Source organism: Dasypus novemcinctus, chromosome 14, assembly GCF_030445035.2.
Source record: "Dasypus novemcinctus isolate mDasNov1 chromosome 14, mDasNov1.1.hap2, whole genome shotgun sequence".
In the NCBI taxonomy this organism is placed as follows: domain Eukaryota; kingdom Metazoa; phylum Chordata; class Mammalia; order Cingulata; family Dasypodidae; genus Dasypus; species Dasypus novemcinctus.
The window spans coordinates 54,446,853-54,469,813 of record NC_080686.1 but is presented as its reverse complement, the minus strand read 5'-3'; the positions used below and the strand labels follow the sequence as shown (position 1 = coordinate 54,469,813).

General features: G+C 38.3%; 1 protein-coding gene across 8 annotated transcripts in view; it reads left to right on the top strand.

Moving 5' to 3' along the window:
• RUNX1T1 (RUNX1 partner transcriptional co-repressor 1) overlaps positions 1-22,961 on the top strand; it is a 146,187-nt gene that overhangs the window by 101,097 nt on the left and 22,129 nt on the right. For all 8 annotated transcript variants that reach the window (XM_071207904.1, XM_071207903.1, XM_071207901.1 and 5 more), the window contains 4 exons: positions 1,452-1,633; positions 12,399-12,649; positions 17,013-17,098; positions 17,805-18,006. In XM_071207904.1, coding sequence (XP_071064005.1) covers positions 1,452-1,633; positions 12,399-12,649; positions 17,013-17,098; positions 17,805-18,006 — 721 coding nt within the window. The remainder of the gene's footprint in view (positions 1-1,451; positions 1,634-12,398; positions 12,650-17,012; positions 17,099-17,804; positions 18,007-22,961) is intronic.

The window sequence follows — 22,961 nt, the reverse complement described above, 5'->3', positions numbered from 1 at the left end:
TTCGCTGTGTGAAAATATGCTTTGGTATTACTATGATGAGATGGTTCCTTGATTAATAATCCGCCCAAATGGATTTGAGTTGCAAGTAGCCAACCTTGGTTCCTGTCCCTGGGACTCTGGGAGGGCTTTTTTCTGAGGTTCTTGGGCCAAAGAGTAGGCATCTGCTTGTACCTCCTTATGCAGAAAGGCTTTTTTACCTGATGGGTTAATCAGTGGCATGGCACCTGGTTCCAAGAAACGAAATCTTTGAGTTACACAAAGATTTGTGTTACTGATCTTTCCCTGAATTTCTAGAGTTAAGTGTTACTGGGAAGAATGCCATTCAGTTTCCCCTGCTATATACTCCTTTCTCCCCTCCAGAGGGAAAGAAAAGCAAAGCAAAAGCAACAGCCACCTGGATTTATAATGTCAGAATAAATTTACTCTTACTCCATTCAAGGCTTTCATTTTAATGCTTACTGTATTTGAAATTGCCTCTTTTCTCTGCTTATTTTTATTACCTTTGAGATGGCCAGAATTACTATCAGCAAACATGGTCTGAGAGTCTTTACATATAGTTTTGGCCTAGGCAAGGAGTGAGATTGATTGGCACCCAGGATTTCTTCTAGTGTTAAAAAAAACAGTGTGTGTGTGAGAGAGAGAGAGAGAGAGAGAGAGAGAGAGAGAGAGTGTGTGTGTGTGTATTCTTCAGAATAAGACTGGTACAAAGCAGATTCTTGGCCACTAGTATATTTTGTGTAAGAATTTTTAACTGGGATGTCTAACTGTACCCAGGCATTACTTAAATGTATTAATCGTGATAATGAAAAATAATCTACCTCTATATACTTTTATATATTTCCATGTGAAGTTAGCAGTTGACTGAAGGTGTTTCAGAAGTTTAGCTTGTTTTGCCTGTGTATGTCACAAGATACAAGACTCAGGGGAGCAGATGTGGCTCAAGCATTTGAGTGCCGGCTTCCCACATACGAGGTCCTGGGTTCAATCTCCAGCCCTGAAAAAAAAAAAGAAAGGGTAGAGAGCCTACTTTGAGGATAATTGGACTGTGTGTATATTTCACATACCCTCTCTCTTCCTTGGAGAAAACAAAAGTTGCATGTGATTAGAGCTGAAATCTCACATTCCTATAGAACTTGTAATCTTATTATGTTCAAGTAGGGAGGGACCTTAAAAATAATCACCTAAAACTCCCTCATGTTAGCGATGAAGAAACTGAGGCAGGAAAGATAAATGACTCATAAAGGTCAGACCCCTTGTGCTAGAGACAGTCTAGGCACAAGGAGAAGCTAATTGGCACAGCCCAGTACTGGCCCGGGAATCCAGTCTATCTCCTGCATTTTGACATTTTCGTATTGTCTCATTGTATACTCCATGCCAGTGTTTGAAAAATGGACTAGGTAGACTGGTCAAAGGAGCCGTTTTTCCTTCTCATCTCTGTCATGCTCTTTCAGGCCAACTTGCCCTTGCTGCAGCGTGAGCTCCTCCACTGTGCAAGACTGGCCAAACAGAACCCTGCCCAGTACCTCGCCCAGCATGAACAGCTGCTTCTGGATGCCAGCACCACCTCACCTGTTGACTCCTCAGAGCTGCTTCTCGATGTGAACGAAAACGGGAAGAGGCGAACTCCAGACAGGTGAGAGGCAGGAGGATGCTGGACTGACCTTGGCCTTTTCCTCAGCCCTGTGGCATGAGGATATACTTCATATCATGTTCAAACTGCTGGCCACTATCTCTTGCAAAATAGCAATAAGCTAGAAGAGCCATCCTGGCTCTGTGGTTCTGGCCTGGGCTTTTGTAGTGATGAATCTCTGGCTTGTGTCACGTAGACTTTTGTGCAGGTTAATCCTCACTGCTTGTAGCATTAAAGCTGAAAGGTGAAAAGATGCATGAAATGCAGTATATCAATTGCCCTTGGTTCTTAGGTACGCAGTCAATATTAAAATTCTCATTTACTGCATAATTCAACCTGTGCACATATTTTATCCTACAGTGTAACGACGTTTGCTGTTACAAGTTTTCTCAGCAGAAATTCTCTTTTTCCCTGTGCCTAATTAACCAGGTGGTTCTAAAACACAGTGATTTTGAAAGCTGGTCTTCACGTGTCACTGTCACAGTTTGTATGCTATTTCTAGAATTATGTTCCTCTTGACGTAGCACCTTCTCTAGTAGTTGACAATTACTAAAGCAAAGGGTTAAGCATTAGTCTGTTTCTGACATGTAGATACCTCCATGTATGACCCACCAACAGTGCTACTTTCTTATCCTTCTTATCTTGCATTTGGTCACATTTAAGAGTGACTGGAGCCTTTAGTACTTTAGCATTTAAAGGGAACCACGTTGTTCAGGTGCTGAGGGGTGTGGCCATGTGATGCTGCAGGCCAGGAGGCAGCCTCCAAGTGGATGGTTCACCTGCGCATCCCCTGCTGATCCTAACCCATTTACCTGGAAAAATATTACTGCATACAGATGTTGGCATGTTTTGGCTCCATTTTTCCAGGATGACAGGAAAAAAAGAATTAGGGAGTGATTCGGTAGAAAATTGAGAAAGAAGAAAATTTATTTGGAGAAGGGGTAAGATTTAGATAGCTGTGTAAATCTTTGGAGAAAGATTTAGATAGCTGTGTAAATGTAAAGATGATCCTATAGGCAGGAGTCGGAAATGGACATGACCTATTCTAGAAATCCTAATTGCTAAATAACTGGGATCCAGCAGTCCTAAAGCTTGTTCCATTCATTTTTCTACATTCCCAGCCATTTCCCCACTGGCTCCTTGCCAGTATTTTATATTTGAATGGTTTCATGACTTTTAACTTCCCTTGGACAATCCCAAGGTGTAAGCTCTGAGCAATATGCTAATATATCAATAGACAAACTTCCTAATAAATTCCAGAGATACTCCACATTCCTGTTCTGATGATCTGCAGCTGTGTGTGCATGCATGGATGCATTCAATCAGGTAGAACTCTCTTTAAAAGGGTCTTCAGTTTTGTTCTCCCTTTGATGATTCATAGATAGTGGCTGGAGTTAGAATTCAGACAGTTGATCTTTGGACAGAACATTCTTTTTCAAGTGGAACCCCAAAGTATGTATTACAATGGAAAGATGGCACAAGAGTTTACTCAGAGCTAGGAGGAAGGGGTAATGAGAATATGTTGTGTAAATACATTTGTATCTTGTGGGAATTTGATCAGAGCCAAGAAAATATGGCTCTCCACAGTATTTTTTTTTTTTGCATATATTTTATGCATCTTGTTTGCATATGCATTTTCCTCTTCTCTGGTTATTTATCTGTATATCCAGTTCTACTATGACTATGGAGCTGTCTGACAGCAGAGCTTTTTTTTGTTTTACTGAATGTTTTGTTGGTGCATATGGTCTGACATGGATGAGCAGCCACGGTGAGATTTTGGAGTCTATTAAACTGGCTCATTAAAAAGATCAATCTGTTTCTGTAATAACACTGGGAGCCATCAGTCACTAAAAGAGGGAAAAACTGACACCTGAGGAGAAAACACATTTTGGTAATTTGTTCATGACATGTCACGAACAAAAGAGCGCTCTATATTTTGTTTACAACTTTGGGGGCTTAAATTCTACAGCGATTGCTGATTTAATCTTCTAAAGCAGTTGTCACATGTTTTAGGGATGGGTTTCAGCAAATTTAATGTTCTTCTCATCCTTAAATATGATTGTCACTTTGTCCCTGGTTATGGTGCTTTGTTTTTTTTTTTAAGCATTATTTTTATTTACAGAGAAACATGCTCTAGGGAATTTCCCCCCACCCCCTTTATGGAACAGTGAAATTTATCCTACTTCTTTTTTAGTATAGCACTGGGGAGAGTCCCTAAACAACTGCACTAAACTTGTATGTCTATGCTAGAACCGAAATTAGAAAAAGACAATTTTCCTTTTGAAAAGCATGCTATTTCTTTTTTCTAAAATATTTGGGAAAGGAAATAGAAAAGTCTGATTTCTACTCTAATATGTGAAAGATTTATTATTTATCCTGGGCCTTTCTTTTGCCATTCTGTGGTTTTTAAAAAAACGGAAGAGGTAAATATGAACCTTTTTTGGAGTAGGTTCAATGAAGTGAACTTTTGTGAAGATGGAGACTAGAAGTTAAGAGCACTCTTTAACTGCTCATGTGATGAATGGTTCATGAAGACACACTTTACGTGGCATGAGAAGGGAAAAGAGCAATTGACAATGCTGAGTTTCCTTGAATGTAGAATGGATGAAAATTAAGATTTAAAGTAATGTTTGCATTAATTATCATAGCTACCTTTCTTTTCTCACAGCTTTGAGATCATAGCTTTTTGTTAAAGTTTATCTTTAATGTTGTATTCTCACCTGTCACACTAATTTTTGACTCAGAGAATCTTCCTTTGTAGAGCAAACTGAAAAATCAGCAGTTTCATATAGGTGACACTTTTTTCTTTCCTCTTTTTTTTTTTTTGAACTATCTTAAATGATTAATGTCAAAAATTAATCCTTTTATATATCAATTTTAATCTAATTATGCTTTAAATTATTTTCAGTTTTGTATTTCTGCACTTTTATTACCCAAGCCAGATAGTTGGATTATAACCACTTCCTCCCTCTCACAGTTTTTAAACATTGTTTTCTAAAAAGATATGCTTTAATTTGGAACTATGTAATTTTTTTAGCTGGGAGGGATTATATGGTTCTACCAGACCAGCCCCTTCTCTTTATACTTGCCTAAAGTCACAAAGCTGCTTCATGGAGAAACCAGCATTGTTTACAAACATTAAATCTTCCAGTTGCCCAAAATATGTTTTAATGTGCCGAGTTTAAATAAGGAAAGCTTAACAAAGACTTGGGTTCTTTTTTATTTTGTTTTTTCATTTCACTCATTTTTTTCCTATATTGCTCCAGTTGATAATTGTTACAGTAAAATATTATAAGACTTAAAAAATCTTTTTAGTAACAGAAAATCCACTTTCAGCCCACTTTTCTTGCTTAATGAGTAAAGTAGAAAACTCTGAAGGTTGGAAGGGTCAGAAGGCAGCCACTTTAAATCGTGTTGGTTGAATATGTAAGATTTGTTATAGTACACATCAGCTGTGCCCAATAGGCCATTCTTCGTTTTCTGTAAAACGAATGAGGTTTCAATATTTTTGTGCTTCTAAAGCAGGGGTTCCTAATCTTTTTTGTTCTATGCACCCCTTTGCCAGTCAGTTGAAAACCACAGACCCCTTACTAAGTCCACACTATACTGCATATTGTTTAATAAATATCACACCCACACTAACATGTCCCCACAAGAATAATTTTTTTTAAAAATTTAAATTCAAGCTCTTGGACCCCTTGTTAAAAACCTCTGTTTTAAAGAGAAAAAGTAGGTAAGCTTTACAAAGAATTGTAGGATTAATTGACTATGCAAATAAGAATTATATTTGTATTATCAACTACATTCAGTATTCTAGGAAAAAAAATGTAGGGATTTTATATTCATGCATTCTTGTTTTGTGCTGATTCATTTTCAGGAAGTAAATAATCATCCCATAGAAGTTATTTTTTATATGAGTTACATCAGTTGTGAAGACATATAGTGAAATAGCATTAAAATTGCATTTATATGATGAGAAGGATAGCATGGTATAGCCATATTACATATATTTCTTTCCTTATTCTGTATTCTAACTAATGGTTTCCTTTTTGTTCCCTAGTTGTTATATGTCATAGTCTAATCATTCTTCATAGCCTAACTCAGACAGTATCTACTATTTGATTAAGGCCTTTCCAGTCATAAATATAATAATGGTTACTATTCACTGGGCTTTTAAGATATGTCAGGCACTGCGCTAAAAAATGTACATATTAACATAGCACTTGTTTCCTAACAATTCCTTTTGCATAGATTCAGGCTGGTTTATGCCTGGTCACCCATGGCTTAGAAGCAACACAGATGAGGTTCTAACTCTAGTTCCTCTGACTCAGCACCCATGCTCTTATATACCAGCAGCCTCTGAGCACCCATCTTGAAATGAAGTGCCTTATCTTACTGAATACTGAATATGTGTTAAGCTCTCTGTAGGTTCTTCTATATAGTCTTCTCAGTAACCCTGACAGAGTCACCTCATTTTGCAGACAAAAACACTGAGACTTCCAGAGCTTAAGTCTATTGAATTCATATGACCAGCAAATAGCAAAGCGAAAATTTGAAGCCAATTCCATGTGACTCCAAAGCCCCTGCTCTTTTGAGTGTACAATCTTAAATTCTGGAGTGATTTTTTCTTCCTCTCTCTGCCCATATCACCTTTGTACTGTTTTCATGGTACTTTTCTTGTATAGGCCCTGTGTGAAAACATATGTATCTTTTATGTCCAGCTAAATCATTTATGTTAAAAGGTCTTTTACCAGTACCCTTCCAAAAAGTTTGTTTTGTGCTAATTCATGATCTTATGATCGGTTAGAGAGATCATGTCTTGTTCATATTTGTAACTCTATTTACAAATACTGGGGACCTAAAACAAAAAAATTGCAGCAAAAAAAAATCGAGCAAATAAACAATAAAAGTTGATACAGTCATTTCAACAGTATCCTCAATGGTCTCTCCACCAAGATTCCTCTCTTCTTCCCTTTATTTGCTTATTTATTTGTATGTTGGAAGTATACCAACCAGAAAAAAACTGGAGGGCTCTGGTCATAACGTACAGACAGTAGATGAGAATAAGGAAGCACAGTTCCAAACAGCAGGGACATTAGAAATAGAATACTTCAGCAGTGGCCAGAAAGCAGGAAAGGCAAGGGGGGCAGCCAGGAACAGGCGGTGTAACTGCTGCGAAGAGGGGCCACTACGGGAGATAGACGCAGTCCTGCTTCTTGCGTGGGGGAGGGAATATGCAGGTGGCACTGTGAACCTGAGTGCTGTAGTCATTAGAGACCCAGGCATCGGGTTTGTGTGTCTGGCACGGAAGACATCCACCTGCATCTTATTTACTCCTGAAGGTATTCACACAAGCTGCTCAGAAGCGATCTCTAGGTAGTTGTTCAGTGATGGAGACATTGAAGGCACTTCTCTCCATCTGGCCCTGGAGTGATGTCCTGTGTCATTTAGCGCTCTGTTCTTCACCATCTAAATTTCCCATTGCCCCTACAGTGAGAGCAAAACACAGGAACCCCAGTGTGTTGTCAGGAAGAATTAGGTTTGATATTCTTTTTTAAGGAAGCAGGGGAATTTGTGATATATTTTGTTTCAGGTACATCACTCAGCACCAATAAAATGATGTCATGTAAAATTCTTACGTAGACTCACCAATTTCCTAGCAATTCCTTAAGTGAACTTTTACTAAATTGGTATGTGAGTGTGTTTTTTAGGAGGTACTGGGGATTGAACCTGAGACCTCGTACGTGCAAAGCAGGTGCTCAGCCACCGAGCTACTCCTGCTTCACTGAATTGTGTTTTTAAAAATATAAGAATGATTCTGATGGCAGGAATGATTTTTGGTGTCTTATCTTTCTGAAACCTTAAAAACTACATGTGGTTAAATAAAAGACTATATGTTTAATATTAAATTGATATTTTTTTTTGTTCTTTAATAGGTTTGTTGTGTCCTAAGACTTAGATACAGACTTCTAAAATGAAAGAATAAAATAAGTCCTCAGTGCCTGACAAAATGCTTAGACCTCAAAGGAATTTTCGATTCAGAGCCTTACTCCTTATTTTCCAGGGAGGTATGCCTAGGGATAGGACTTGACCATTGAGCTAGACAGCAACAAATCTAGATGGCCCCTGGCCTCTGGCAGGGGTGTTGCCAGAGTGAAATGGCATACGAGCAGGCTGAGAAAAGGTGTCCTGGGACCAGGAGGAGGGACCATCACAGAGATTGGTAAGAGACCAGAAACAGGACTTGCTCTGGAGAAGAAGGTTGTAGTGTGACTTCTCACTTTCCACTTGGGTGGCTAGGTAGAAGGTGGCATATGTTGGTTGGGACAGGAAGTAGAAGGGAGAGATAGGATTGATTTGGACAGGTACACTTTGAAATGCCTGTCTAAATGTTAGTAATTTAGAGGAGTAAGCAGAGGACTAAAATTAGAACTCAAGTTTTCCATCCCCTTTCTAAGGCTTATTATTATACAGTACCAATTTGTCTCCTCCTGGAGCAATCTTTTATGATATTCTCCCTGCACTGCCCCACCCTCAACCCCCCCTTTTTTTTCTTTTTTTTTTAACATTTTGATCTAGGGAAGAATCTTACCTGAGATCCTGACATGTAGGAGATTGGACCTCTTACTCTGTTTATTGTCATGATTTTATAATAGATTTTTTTCATTCTTCTCTCTTTTTTTGACTATATATATATATTCCTTTAGTTTTCCTAAGGTATTGCCAATGCACGCTAGCTAATCTAGTAACTTTTAAAATATTTCATACAAAGTTTTTTTTTTAAGATTTATTTATTTATTTATTTAATTCTCCCCCCCTCCCGGTTGTCTGTTCTCTGTGTCTATTTTTATTTTTTAATTCATTTTTTTAAAAAATATTACATTCAAAAAATATGAGGTCCCATTCAACCCCACTGCCCCCACCCCCCACTCCCCCCATCTCTGTTTCTATTTGCTGAGTCTTGTTTCTTTGTCCGCTTCTGTTGTCGTCTGTGGCAGGGGAAGTGTGGGCAGCGCCATTCCTGGGTGGGCTGCACTTTCTTTTGCGCTGGGGGGCTCTCCTTACGGGGCGCACTCCTTGTGCGTGGGGCTCCCCTACGTGGGGGACACGCCTGTGTGGCACGGCACTCCTTGCGCGCATCAGCACTGCGCATGGGCCAGCTCCACACGGGTCAAGGAGGCCCCGGGTTTGAACCGCGGACCTCCCATGTGGTAGACGGACGCCCTAACCACTGGGCCAAGTCCGTTTCCCGAAGTGTTTTTTTTTTTAAACTGTTTGTCTTTTTCAAATAATTTATAGACTGTTATTGGGGAACTAGGAAATAATAGCCTGAAGTGGGGTAAAAGCATAAATTAAGTTGCCTTTACACATATTGTGTTCTATTAGCCCCATTTTACTGGGAAGGACACCGAAACCAGAAAGTTAAGTAACTTGAGGTTACTAAATGTCAAAGTAGTTAGATTGTGCTCAGGAAAATTTCTTTTTGTAGAGAAATAGAGTATCTCCTGGTTGACTTTTTGTTTTTTTGTGCTTTTAATTTTTTTAAAGAAAAAACCTTCAAGAAATCCATGAGACATGACAGACTTTCTATTAGAATTGAAACTATTTCAAGAATAATGCTGACATGGAACAATGAAAAATATTTGACAGTTTTGCCTAATACACTTTGAGAGGGCCACAAATAAAAACACAAGCAAATTAGATATAGATAGTTACAGACATTTCTAAGAAGTAGACAGATGAAAAGCAATCAAGTTGTTTTAGTTCCATCCTGGGCATCTGTCCTTTGAATAGGGTTGGCCTTACAAGTAGATAGGACTGTGATTTGAAGAATCCTCAGAGACACCCTTCATAGCTTGACTTCTGTGGGCCGTGAGAGTTTTAATGGTTTGGTGGTAAAATAGAAGCATTTCTGTGAGGCGATAAGCTTTATTATTTCAATAGCTAATGAGGGATGGGATCCAGGAACAGTAAGTGAGAAAGATTCAGGATCTGGCCCTACCTTGGAGGACATTACTGTCCTTGTTTCAGAAAAAAAAAAAATAATAGGTCATTGAAGTAATAGCACTGATCAGAGGGCTGAGCTGGGGATGAAGAGAACCTATCTGACTCTTTTGAAAATTGTAAGACCTCTTCCAATGCTGTAAGTTGTTATCATTGAACACGTAGAGACGAGTCAGTAAGTTGAGGTGGTTTGACACAACTGGGTCAAGGATGTTTTGATATTTAGAAATGCTCCTGGGACAGCTATAAGACGTGGGGAAGACATTTGCTATTTTTTTTGCAGGGAAATAGAAAATTTGAACAAAGTGGCCTTGGCTTAGTTGCTTGACTTAGGAATTTAAAATTTGGCCAGAGGACTGTCAGCCCTGTGCATTTCAATCTGCATAACCATGACATTTAAATGTAATTTAGAATAATTAAATTGCGGAATTCTCAAACGAGGGGCCTCAGAAATCATCTAGTCCAGTGGTTTTCAAACTTGGTATCAATCAGCTGACTTTTTCCTTTAAAAATGAACTCTTAGGTGGAACCCCAATTTCTAAAACAGATAAAATTGCCAAGTGGGTTCCTCTGGCCCTTTAAATCTTGATTGTTTGGGGGAAAATTCTTCATTGCCTGCAGAATCCCTGAAGCATCTCAGGTGGCACAGTTTGAAAACCACTGATCTAGTGCAACCCTTTCATTTTACAGATGAGCAAACTGAGGTCCAGAGAGGTTAAATGGCTTCCCCAAGGTCACACAGCTAGTCGTGGAAGAGCCAGGACTAGATCTCAGGTCTCTTGATTCCCAGTCCAGTGCTCTTTCCATTACACCACACTGCCAGTAAGGTAGGTGCTGTGTTAGCATTCTGTTCATAGCTACTAATGGTCTTCAGTGTTTTCCAACTGATGTATGCTGGTAATATACATTGAATGTTTAAGTGTATTATTCAGAAATGTATAGGGTATAAAAATAGAGATTAGAATCACATAGATGTACTCTTTGAAGTTAGATCGATATTGAGGATGTTTTCTTTCACTTTTTGAAATTATTTCAAAGCAATGCATTTCGGTAATGTCTGACCTATATTGGACATCTTAGTCTGATATCAGTGATCAATATGTATGGAGTCGGTATATTTTAGTGCAGACATACTCTCATGGGAGCAGCATTGAGACGTCTGGCTGCACCTTCTGCGGGGGCCATTCTCTGCTGTCATCTGCCCATCTCCTTCCTCCACAATGGTGCACCCTTCTTCACAATGTAATGGGCATCCATTTGTTTCGCATCAGACCAGGCAGACTTGCCCTCAGTTCTGTGTGTGCCTGTAGCTTTTTTCTTCAGCACATTCAAACCTCTCAGTCTGGTGTGCATACAGTTGTCACTGGAGTCCACCCAAAGGGACACAAAGGAGGTTCTTTGTAGAATCCAGTCGCCCCTGATAATCTCTGGTACTGATTCGGTTTCCAGTCAGATCCCTCCCATGTTATTAATGACTGTCACTAGGTTCTAGGAGAGTAGGAAAGGTCTAATAAAGCCTCTGTACTCTTGTTTTACCAACCCAAAACCAAAAAGGCACCCTGAAATCTGCAGCCACTGCGAATTGTTAGAACTCTCAAGAGGAAATTTCCTTGGGAAAACAGATACCGTAGGTCTAAAGACCAGCACTGTCTTGTGAAGAAAACCAGCTGCCATTCCAGTCAGAGTTGGATCTGGTTTGCATGATTGGGTTAGTCTCGCAGACAATAAAAGATATTCAGCCAGAAAATATTTACTTAGCATCACTTTTGTTTAAGAATCTAGGAACAGTGAGTAGTTATTAGATGTCGTTTGTAGAGTGCATTCCTTCTGAAAGCCAAGTTCAGTGTTCTGTGCCGCACGTGATGAGGTACAGTCAGGAAGTGCCCATCCTGCCTATGACCTGATGACCCCAGGCAGGTCACATCAGCTCTCTGGCCACGTGTTTCCTCAACTTTTAAATAAGAAGTGGACCTAGATCATCCTTCCAGTCTGGCCACCTCCCTAGCACTGCTGACTAATTATCTTGGGACCAAAGATTGTGTCAGGATCCCAGACCTTGCGTTGCTTTGTTGTATTAGCTTAGTCTGATCATCGCTTTCCAACAGAACTTTCTGAGATCACGGACATGTTCTCTGTCTGCTTAGCCCATTGCTGTAGCCAGTAGCCACAGGTCACTACTGAGCACCTGAAATGTGACCAGTGCTACTTGGGAACTGAATTTTAAACTTTAATTTTAAATAATTTCCATTTAAACTTAAATGGCTACCTGTGGCTAATGTATTGAGCAACACAGCTCATAGATGTTCCTTGAAATAAAAGTCAGATTCCAGGTTGGTTAAGTGGAATTTAGGTGTACCTTGATTTCCTCAAGAGAGTGATGATATTTTTACCTTGATGAATCTTTACCAAATATAATTAATTGGTCTTAAGGTAACTTGTTAGAAATCAGGTTCTCTGAATTAAAATGTAATCTGCCCAGATTGGATTTCCTCCTCTATGTAACCTAAGCTCATGAACTCCACCTGAAAAGATGTTTGCTAACTTGATGAGAAATGAAACATTTTCTCCTGTGTGCAGACTTGGGATCAGTTAGACCTCAGCATGGGTTTCAGCGAACTGCCATACAATTCTGTAAAGTTGAGCTTAGAAAATTTTTGGCCAATAAAAGAACATTTTGTTTATGTTACAAGCTCAAATGTGAGTGTCTGAACTATGCTGGTTGCTGAGTACATTATGAAACAAACTCTTTTTCTTCCCCCCTCAGAACCAAAGAAAATGGCTTTGACAGAGAGCCTTTGCACTCAGAACATCCAAGCAAGCGACCATGCACTATTAGCCCAGGCCAGCGGTACAGTCCAAATAACGGCTTATCCTACCAGCCCAATGGCCTGCCTCACCCCACCCCACCTCCACCTCAGCATTATCGTTTGGATGATATGGCCATTGCCCACCACTACAGGGACTCCTATCGACACCCCAGCCACAGGGACCTCAGGGACAGAAACAGACCTATGGGTAAGACAGAGGAATCTGTTCACTTCTTATGGGATTGGATGCTTGAAGACTCACGTCATTACTTCTCAACTGAACTTGAGGCTTAAAATCTGTAATAGGGGTAATGAATTCTCTTTATTTATATTGCCAATTTATGAGAAAACTTGGTTAGTATTTGAAAGCTCACTCTCTCAATCACTTGTGGCCTTGAAGATAGTAGGTCAATGTGTGTGGAGAGGGCACCTAAATGAATACAAAACCCTCAGTGTGTGATAACAGATACAAAATGAATCTTTAGTTTGAAATTTTTTTAACGTGAATGATTTCATATGGAGTGTGCCTGCCACAAATCTTAAAAAAGTTTGCTTTCTTGTATCTTTTATTTCAGACAGTCTCAAAGTTGATTTTGATTTTTTTATTCTGCATGTTATTCCATACTTTCAAAATATTATATGGCACGATATCTGTGAATTAATGTCATGGCTGTTTCTTTCTTTTTCTTTAAGGAGGTACCAGGTATTGTACCTGGGACTTCGTACATACAAAGCAGGCACTCAGGCGCTTTGTTCCACGTGATGGTTGTTCTTTGAGGATTGACTTGGTGCTTTTCTTTACTTGAAACTATCCAGGGATTCAATTTAGTATTGACCATTTTTAGTCAAAAATACCAAGAAGGAAGGAGTTTGGGGCAAATATATGTGCCTTGTGCTTATGTTCATTCCTTCTTTGAATAAAACTGTTAGAGGGAAAGCATTATATAACCTCCAGGAAAGATCAGAGGTATTGCCTTCCAACCAACAAGTGTCTGTCTTGGAGAATGAGAAGGAAGATGAGCAAGGTAAGTTTTGATGTGTGTTCAGTGGTTGAGGTGACAGGATCAGGTGGGTGCGCCCTGTTCCTGGAGCACTTTCAATTCTTAATTTTTGGTTAATAAAGCTGTTTTTAAACACCGAGGTTCACAGTCAACCTCTTTTCTTTTTCCAGCTCCAATGTCCATGCCACCTCCCAGCAGGGCATCCTTTACCTTGTAGTTAGTTGCTGGCACGCTTTCCCTAAGTGGGCCATTTGGTGAGCAGGATTCTGGAAATAACAAGAGATGATCTTCAACTGGAAAACCAGGAAATGGAGCTGAGGATGCAGAACTCGGGGGCTTGCAGGCAGCCAGTTGTCTAGTGCTTGAATAGTAGTGACAATGTTTTTTAATTTTGCCCATAGGCAGAGATGGCCTGGTGATCCCATTAACTTTCTAAGTAGGTTACTAGCAAATAGGGCTGTCGTATTTAGGGTCTTTTCTGCTTTTTTTTGCACAAACCTCCAAATGTCTAGAAAGCATAAAGGGTAAGTCAGAGTGTGAAGGTGTTATCGAGGCTCTGGTTGTAACACAGTAAAATTAGTAGTTGTGCTTTCCCACAGCAGTGATTTTTACAGTTATAGTAAATATCAGACAAATGGCTAAGCATATATTTGTGCTTTCTTAATAGCCAGTCTGTCTAATGTTCTCTCAGGTACCATTTTTGAAGACCTTTCAAATGTAGTTATGTTATTTTTCATTTGGGTTGGTATCTTGACCCCAAAATCTAATGGGAAAACAATCCCCTTCTGACCAGAAGCTTTGCTATTTATTTGAGGCTTAATGCCCTAAAACCACAATTGCTCATTTTTAAAGAGAAGTGGAGTCCTCAGGTCATTGTAAGACCAATAAAAAATATCCCGTTTTATAGGTGCTAGGACATGGCCTATTTGTTAGGCGGCAATTGCTATTTTATGAAATATTAGTTTCAGTGCACTGTAATCTGCAAGGGAAGTAATTATCCTTATGTGCAATGATTATGTATTCCTCTTAGTAATGTAAAATATCCCTTTATGAATTATATTTGAACCCACTCGTTTTATGTGATTTTCTTTATACCATGTTCCTTACCTTTTAATTATATTAGCTTATAAAACTAATAGTGCTAATCTATAAATACGTGCAGCCACTTAAACATCCCTAAAGTCAGGCAGAGTTTAGAGTGCGTTAATGTAAAATAAAATCTTGGTGTAGCAAATTATGGTGTTATGTAAGGCTGGCATTTTGAGAATATAAAAATTTCATAACTGGTGTACTTAGTCTGGTGTGATTTATAAATGGCTATTATACTCACTGGAATCCTTTAATCAAATAATCTGATAAGCAGCATTAGTATGTAAGTAAGCTTAGAGTTTTAGCCTAGTTAGTTAAAATCTTCTAAAACACAGAAGCCAGCTAAGATTCAACTTCAGTGTCAAATTTCCCACAAATGAAAATGTGCTCTTTAATGTTTATGAGCTATTTTCCCCTGGTACATCCTTCTGGTACTATGAATATAAATAAAGTATGTGGTATTGAATATTTATGCATCTGAAATGGAGAAACTAATAAATTTAAAATTTTGAGTTTTATTTTTTTCTTTTAAACATTTGATTCTATTTAACAAACGATGTCAAAGTTCAAAACCAACAAATGGGCCCTGTTCTTCCTGTATCTCTTCATCAAGTACTTGGAATCAAACATGTTTCAAATATACTTATTATTATTATTATTTTTATAACTTGTTTCTATGAAATAAGCTTAGCAGTATTCCACAAATGCTTGAATCCCTTTACTCTCATAAATATCCTCTTGCTCAGTAATATTTATTCCAGATGTCAGAACTTGTATCATTATTGATTTAGTCCCTAAATTTTTGAAAATATTCAGACTGTTACGAATTCTTGGTTTTTAAGACAAATTTTTAAGATGCCTTCATCATGAAAGTCACTGTCACATTTATATCCTCATCACTCTCCCGGTTTTTTCTGTGATGACTAATTTTAACGATAGTAACTTTTTTCCTAAAACACAGGCAACAAGTCAACAAAAATTACATATTTGCCAACATTTCAACTTGAAATAATCACAACAAACAGAGCAATAACTAAATAATACTTTTCCCATGTCTTTCCTATTATGCAAATTACTAAATTTTATTTGCAATTTTATTTTTAACCAATAGGTGGCATTGACAATTTTAACTTTTAATTTTAAATGTATCTACGAATTTGTTCTAATTGGACAGGAATAATGCAAAGTGTTTTATATTTAGCTTTTTATTCAGTTGGAGAAAATAGCTGTCATGTATTTGTTCATGTCTGTCAGTTACAAATTAACTTGTATTTCATGGTTGGCTGAGAAGAGTCATGTGACTCATCATCTTCATTTCTCTTATGTAAGAGAAGAAATTTCTAACAACTCAGATTTCACAAAAAATGGAATGCAATATCTGATAACTTTTAGAATCATTTAATTCTTACATAATTCCCTAAGAGAAGTAACCACCATGTCTAGTTTACTATTCAAAATAACAGCCATGAGAAGTGGCAACCAAAAATAAGAGTTTCAGTTATTGAAAAATAGAAAATATCACTATAGCCCATTGATTTTCTTTTATAGTAGAATGTAGGGTTCTTCTCCATAGAGAATCCATAAGAGGAGCAACACTTGTCCAGGTATCTCTGATCAGAGCCTTCCATCATATCCTTTTAGTGATAGTCATTTTTTTCCTACTTTGATGAGCATCCTAGTTAACTGCTCATCTTTATTAAGATTGTTACTCACTTGGTAAATGTTTACATGTTACATTTTTACGGGAATATTTTAACTGTGATGCTGAAAGAGCATTAATATTTATATTATGGACTTTACATAATATGCTCAGTTTCTTGACTTGGATTTATGATAGCTGTCAAAAATTATGTATGGAATGTTGACTTTTTTTTCATAAGGGATATCCATTGTATTTTTGTGTATTTATTTTTTGGTAAATTGAATGAGTATATGTCATTTTTGTATTATCCCAGCCCTCTGTGGCCTAATTTTATCATGAGGGTATATATATGTATTAGGACTGTATTCTTTCATATTATGCTGAAATGTGAAACATTTTTACCGTGTCTTCTGTTTCAGAAAAGTTCATCCCTGTCTGTGTAAAAATTATGTCTGTCTTTATGTTTAATGCAGAAAGGAAGCTACATTTTGAACCTTTTGGACATCTACTTTTGGTTTCTTGTATTTATTAAGATGTAGGATATATTTACATCTTTAATTAGTGTGCATAGATGGACATAGTGTCACTTACCTCTGTTTCCTCATGTGAAAAAAAAGGGTTTTGACAAGATGATTTCTAAAATTCCTTCCAGGTCTAACATTTTGCCGTTCTGTGAGGATAGCTTTCATGATTCTGATCCTCTGGATGAGTCATGTCTCCATTAAAGCCAAATACATTTCCAGGGTGTTTAGTTTGCCCACATTGTCCTTGCCTCGTGCTTGTGTGCCTGTGGATGGTACTGAACGCTCTGGGTGGTTCAACCTTCTCTCCCTTTTTAGGGTTGCATGGCACACGTCAAGAAGAAATGATTGATCACAGACTGACAGACAGAGAATGGGCAGAAGAATGGAAGCATCTTGACCATGTAAGCCATCAGTGACTACCTGTGCTCCTTTATCTATCTTTCTGAACATTGGAGAAACAATTAAGTTTATTTTTAGGATTAGGTGAGATAAATGTGCCTGGACAGAATGTTTTTAAATAATGCTTCCTTAATTTGTTAAGCTACCTTTTGTGTGAAGTTGAAATAAAGTTTACTTAAAAAAAAAAAGAAAGAAAGAAATTAACTAAGCTATAATCCAGTTTTTTAAAAAACAACTGGGGTGAAGTTATGTGATAAAAGCACTTGGTGATGTTTTAAAGGGGTTGCCTTTCCAGCATTCCTTGGGAGGACAAGAAAGAGTGAGGATGTTTGAAGGAAAATTTAGTGTTCGACCTTTACGTTAATACCAAACGCACTTATATAAGGGCTGTTGGGGAGCATCATTTAGTTTATACTGTAGTGGTATTTGTATTTGAAAGGGTGGCTTACTGGTTCTATGCCTGCAGGTGAAAATCTCTGTCACGAATCTCACAATTGTCCTTCTCATTCCTGTTGAATTTAGTCATCTCTTAGGTCTGAATTTCAAACTCACACTCTTATTTTTTAAAAAATAAAGTAAAAATCACTCTGAAGTCTTCCGGAATAAAAATGCATACTTTGTTGTCCTGAAATTGCTTCATTATCCACCAAAGTCTTCAAGTTGCAATGACTTATGTATTCTTCCCTTTTACCCCTCTTCCTCACATAGCTGTTAAACTGCATAATGGACATGGTAGAAAAGACGAGGCGCTCTCTCACTGTACTAAGGCGATGCCAGGAAGCGGACCGGGAGGAGCTGAATTACTGGATCCGGCGGTACAGTGATGCCGAAGACTTAAAAAAGGGCGGCGGCAGTAGCAGCAGCCACTCGCGGCAGCAGAGTCCCATAAACCCAGACCCAGTTGCTTTAGGTACCTTTCTTCAAGTGGGCGTAATAAACAGATATTTCTTATGCCCTCTACTAATACTGACTTTATTTTCACCTTGTCTTTTCAAAAATAATAAAGGATGTGTGGGGAGTTTTAGAACAATAAATGCATTGTATATCCTCAAATATGCCTTGTCTATCTATTAGGAAAGCAGGTAGATTGGCATTATAAGAAAACAGTTACAAAACTTAAGCTGCTTTTCCCTGTTAATGTGATGAGCTTAGTGGCATCGTTTCAAAGCTCTAAACCAGAACTGAGTGTGCCTCGCTAAAATTGGTGTTCTTGATAGTATAGCTGTTGGACCTTCCCTCAAACCTGCAAAAATATAATCTCACGGGGTGGGCCCAGAGCTTCTGCACTTCTAACAAGCTTTCTGGGGAATTCTGCTGCACACCAAGGTTTGAGAGCATTGTGCTCGGGGTTGCATGTTTTCTGATTTTTAATTCAAGACACAGTCTCTAAGACCATTTTATTTTGTAGAGGTATCTTACGTTTGAGAAAAGCACTTTTCCTCAGTACCCTTCAAGAAGGGACTACAGGCTGTATAGTTTGCCCACTGCCACTTGAAAATTAATGGTAACGATGTAGTTCTCTTCCTGTGATTTGACCTTAACTTTGATGGCTTAACCATGATTTTATTAACTCTAGTTATCTACCAGGACTATTAATATAGCTGTGCTTTAGAAATTGAATATGTATCCTTATTTAAAATTGGTATTTGAGAATTGTTGGGGGTGTAAATAAATTAAAGCCCCAAATATATGGAAAGAAATCTTCATCCTGAAAAGATTTTTAAGTGACCTTCAAGCTTTAACCTAAAATCATAATAAGGTATTGTCTTTTAGATTGCTGGCTGTTTCATGGGTATGTCATTGATATCTGTTTAGTAAAATGGAATCAGGGTTGATTTGTTTTCTCTCAGCTCCTTCTCTTTGGGTTTGTCTAGTCCAGCACCTGCCAGCTAGGTAGTAGGTAACTCAAGTCAGGGTACAATCTGTGCTATAAAACAAAAAAAAATTACACACGGGACTAATTAAAGTTGTGATTTTGGCCTCATTAGCACCATGCTTTATTAAAACTTAAAAACATATACATATAGTATCAATAATACATACATTTTCTGACCACTGATCACATTTTTTTAAAATTAAAATTCTCCCTAACCGATGCAGTTTCCTTTGCACTTTGTTTTGTGGGTTCCTGCTAATCTCTGAAGGCTGAATGCCTGTTACCATAATAAATATTAAATAAAGGAAGATTCTAAGTTGTTTACCCAACAGGCATTATTCTGAAGCATATTTTAAAGATAAAAATTATTTGTTAGGTTGGGTTAAGACAACCAATGAAAATGGATTTAAGTTGGATTTGAACCAGTATTGGTCTAAACAAAACTATTTGGGCAGTGTAGAATACACATTTCTTTTTATTTTGCAATGTATGTGCAAAAATTGGTTAACTATGATGTCTGCCCAGAAATAACAAAGGGGATATTGATAACCAGGGTAGGCAAGAAATGGAGAGCATTAAGGTAATTAAAACATTGGGAGTAGAAATTACCAATTTGGCCTGCTCTGTTTAACAAAACTCATTTAAGTAAGCCAGTACATCTTTATTGAGTACTTACTATGTGCAAGGCATTGTGCTAGGGGTACTGTAATAAAGGAAGAAGATTCTTCATTCCTTCTCCCAGGGAATTTTTGATCTAGTGGAGGATTATGGCCTCAGGAGGGCCCCCTCAATTCAGTCCCCTCTCCTGATGAGAATGCTACTATCTGCTGCCTGTTGTAAAAGATTAGTTTCAAAAGCTGATAGAATTTCATGTCTACGTGCGTCATCATCAGCATAAAGAACTTCTATAGGACACGTACTGTGTAGTCACCACTACTGCACGTGGATCCTGGTGGTGCCGATGTATATCATGTTCTCCAGGAAGTTTGGTTTAGTGTTTCTGTTACGTAACTAAAATAATAAATTTTGTTTTTATCAACTCCTTCAGAGCATACAGATTATGCTACTTGGAATGGTGCTTAATAAATTCATATTTTTGGTGTAGCTGTGATGTTGCTTTAGCTTAAGCTGCAGTGGATTATATTATTCAAAGCCCACAGAATTTTTTTAAAGATTTATTTTTTATTTATTTCTCCCCCCCCCCCCCATTGTCTGTTCTCCCTGTGCATTTGCTGTGTGTTCTTCTGTGTCCGCTTACATTCTTTGTCAGCGGCACCGGGAATCTGTCTCTTTTTGTTGTGTCATCTTGCTGCATCAGCTCTCCGTGTGTGCGGCGCCATTCCTGGGCAGGTTGCACTTTTTTTGCATGGGGCGGCTCTCCTTGCGGGGCGCACTCCTTGCACGTGGAGCTCCTCTACGTGGGGGACACCCCTGCATGGCATGGTACTCCTTGCCTGCATCAGCACTGCACATGGGCCAGCTCACCACACGGGTCAGAAAGCCTAGATTTGAACCCTGGACCTCCCATATGGTAGACGGATGCTCTATCAGTTGAGCCAAATCTGCTTCCCAAAGGCCACAGTATTTTATTTCTTTCTTTATACTGTTGAAAGAGTCATGTTCTTTGTGGACAAAGAAGCCTAGATTGCCTATCAAGACACTGTCACAGCTTTGGAGGGAATTTGTCAAGAGCAACACAGTGTGCAAGTTTTAGCTACAGTGGCTGTTTCATTGTGCTTCCTTGCTGGTTGATTCTTGAGGCTGTTGAGTTCCACTTTGCGGGGCTGGGCTATGGCTATAAACGAGAAGACAGGTGGTTTGTAACCTTGGACCACTATCATTTATACTTAGTGCTTTCTAAGTCTCTCTCCTAGGTATTGGAATTGAATATCTTGAAGTGTGTGTGTAATGAAAAGGATTGGAGATTATGGCAGATAAATCCGTTGTCTGCCTTTACAAAGTATGTAGGATGTCTTTGGTATTTTTGTGTGTGTACAGGTAGACCACGGCTATAGCTTTATTTTTATGGACATCTCGATCTCTGTACCCTATAATTAGGTTGTATGTGTTTTTTCCCAGTCTGATTCTCTCAGTTCTTAAGCTACTCTTACATAAGACCTTCAGAATAGTATTATAGAAGATACTTTTAATTCCTAATTTTTCCCTAGTTTCATCCCTAATTTGGGAATGTTTAGTTATGCATGCATTGGTTTTTTAAAATTTTTTGTGTTTATTAGGTTGTACGTTTACAGAAAAATCATGCAGAAAATAACAGAGTTCCCATATACCAACACTCTCCTTCACCCCCTTATTATCAGTTTGCATTAGTGTGCCTCCTTTGTTACAATTGATAACAGAATATTTTTGTAATAGTACTATTAACTATACTCCATAGTTTACATTAGCGATTGCGTTTTACAGTCCTATGGGTTTTTTTGTTGTTGTTGTTCTTTATGTTCTTACCTTTAGTGGGATGAAGCACTCTTGACTATGAGTAAAGGAGAACAGGCTTGACAGGCGATTGAACCAGAATGGGCTTATGGAAAGAAAGGACAGCCTGGTGCCAAGTATCTTTTTTTTCTTTCATAATTAAGGGAAAACATGTTAACAGTTGAAGGTACGAAATATGCTGCCTGGGCTAACCTCTAGATCAGGAACACTGTCCAGACTAGTCTTTCCAACTTTTAAGTGCCTGTATGCCAAGGCCTCTAGTATAAACAATAGTTAATATTTTCCTTTTGCGTAGTATTCAGACTTAAGCTGGAATCTTCTTCCTTTTATCTCTTTATGCATTTTTTTTTTTTTAAGGCAGAACCAATTTTTTTTTTCTTTATTTTTAAAGAAGCTTTAGATTACATAAAAGTTACATTGAAAATGTAGGGGATTCCCATATACCACACCCACTTCCCTCTCACACTTTCCCCCATTAGCAACATCTCTCATTAGTGTGGTCTATTTGTTACAACTGATGAACAAATATTGATGCATTGCTACTAACCATGGTCAGTAGTTTACATTAGGGTTTACACTTTGCACTGCACAACTTTATTGGTTTTGACAAAATGTACAATGGCCTGCATCCATCATTGCAATATTAAGCAGAACAGTTCCAATGTCCCAAAAATGCCCTGTGTTATACCGAAACTCTCCATTCCCTCAGAATCTCTGGTGGCCACTGTCTTTATATCAATTTTACAAGTTCTTCCATTACCAAAATAATGTCTACTTTGGTCCATGGTTGCATTCCCCCATTATATTTGTTTTTTCCTCATTCTTAAGGATTTGGGAATGGTGATGCTTACTCTGCTTCTGATTAAGAGGGGTCTTCCCGTGGGGCAGATGCATAGAACTGTCTTGTTTGCAGTTGTAGATACTCTCAGTTTTTTTGGGATGTCCATCATTATTCTTTTGTTAGTTGTCCTGGAAGAGTCTGATGAACTAGAGAGTAGTTGTTGGCTGCAACTCTGCTAAGAGTCAGGGCTCAACTGGCCTATCAACAGACCGACGATTTAAGTCTCTGGAACACATTTAATGGGTATAGTGCTAATTATAGGTTCAAATAAAAGAGGTGGAAGAACCATGTGTAAGAAAATTATAAATGGGTCTAACGCTGATACATTGGGAAGATAGGTTATCATATTACAAGGTAAGGCCCACTGACAGGGTGCGGACTTTCTGGGGTTATCTGCCCTGCCTATCATGTCTAGATGTCTCTAGAGCCCTCAGGAGTACCCCTGCTTGAGGCACTGTTTACTGTGGCCATCAGTGAGATCCTCCCAAAGTGTGTATAAGCGTCGCCTCTGGAAAGGCCTCCCAACTAACTTTGAAATATCTTAGCATAAAATCTAATTTGTATTTAATATTTCCCCCTTTTGGTCTAGGTCTTTTTTTAGATGCATCACTAGTAGAACTTGCTAATAATCCCTCGGTATGCACACATTCTTAATGTATTTTTAAATTGTATTCGAAGACTGCTTGGTGGAAAATGT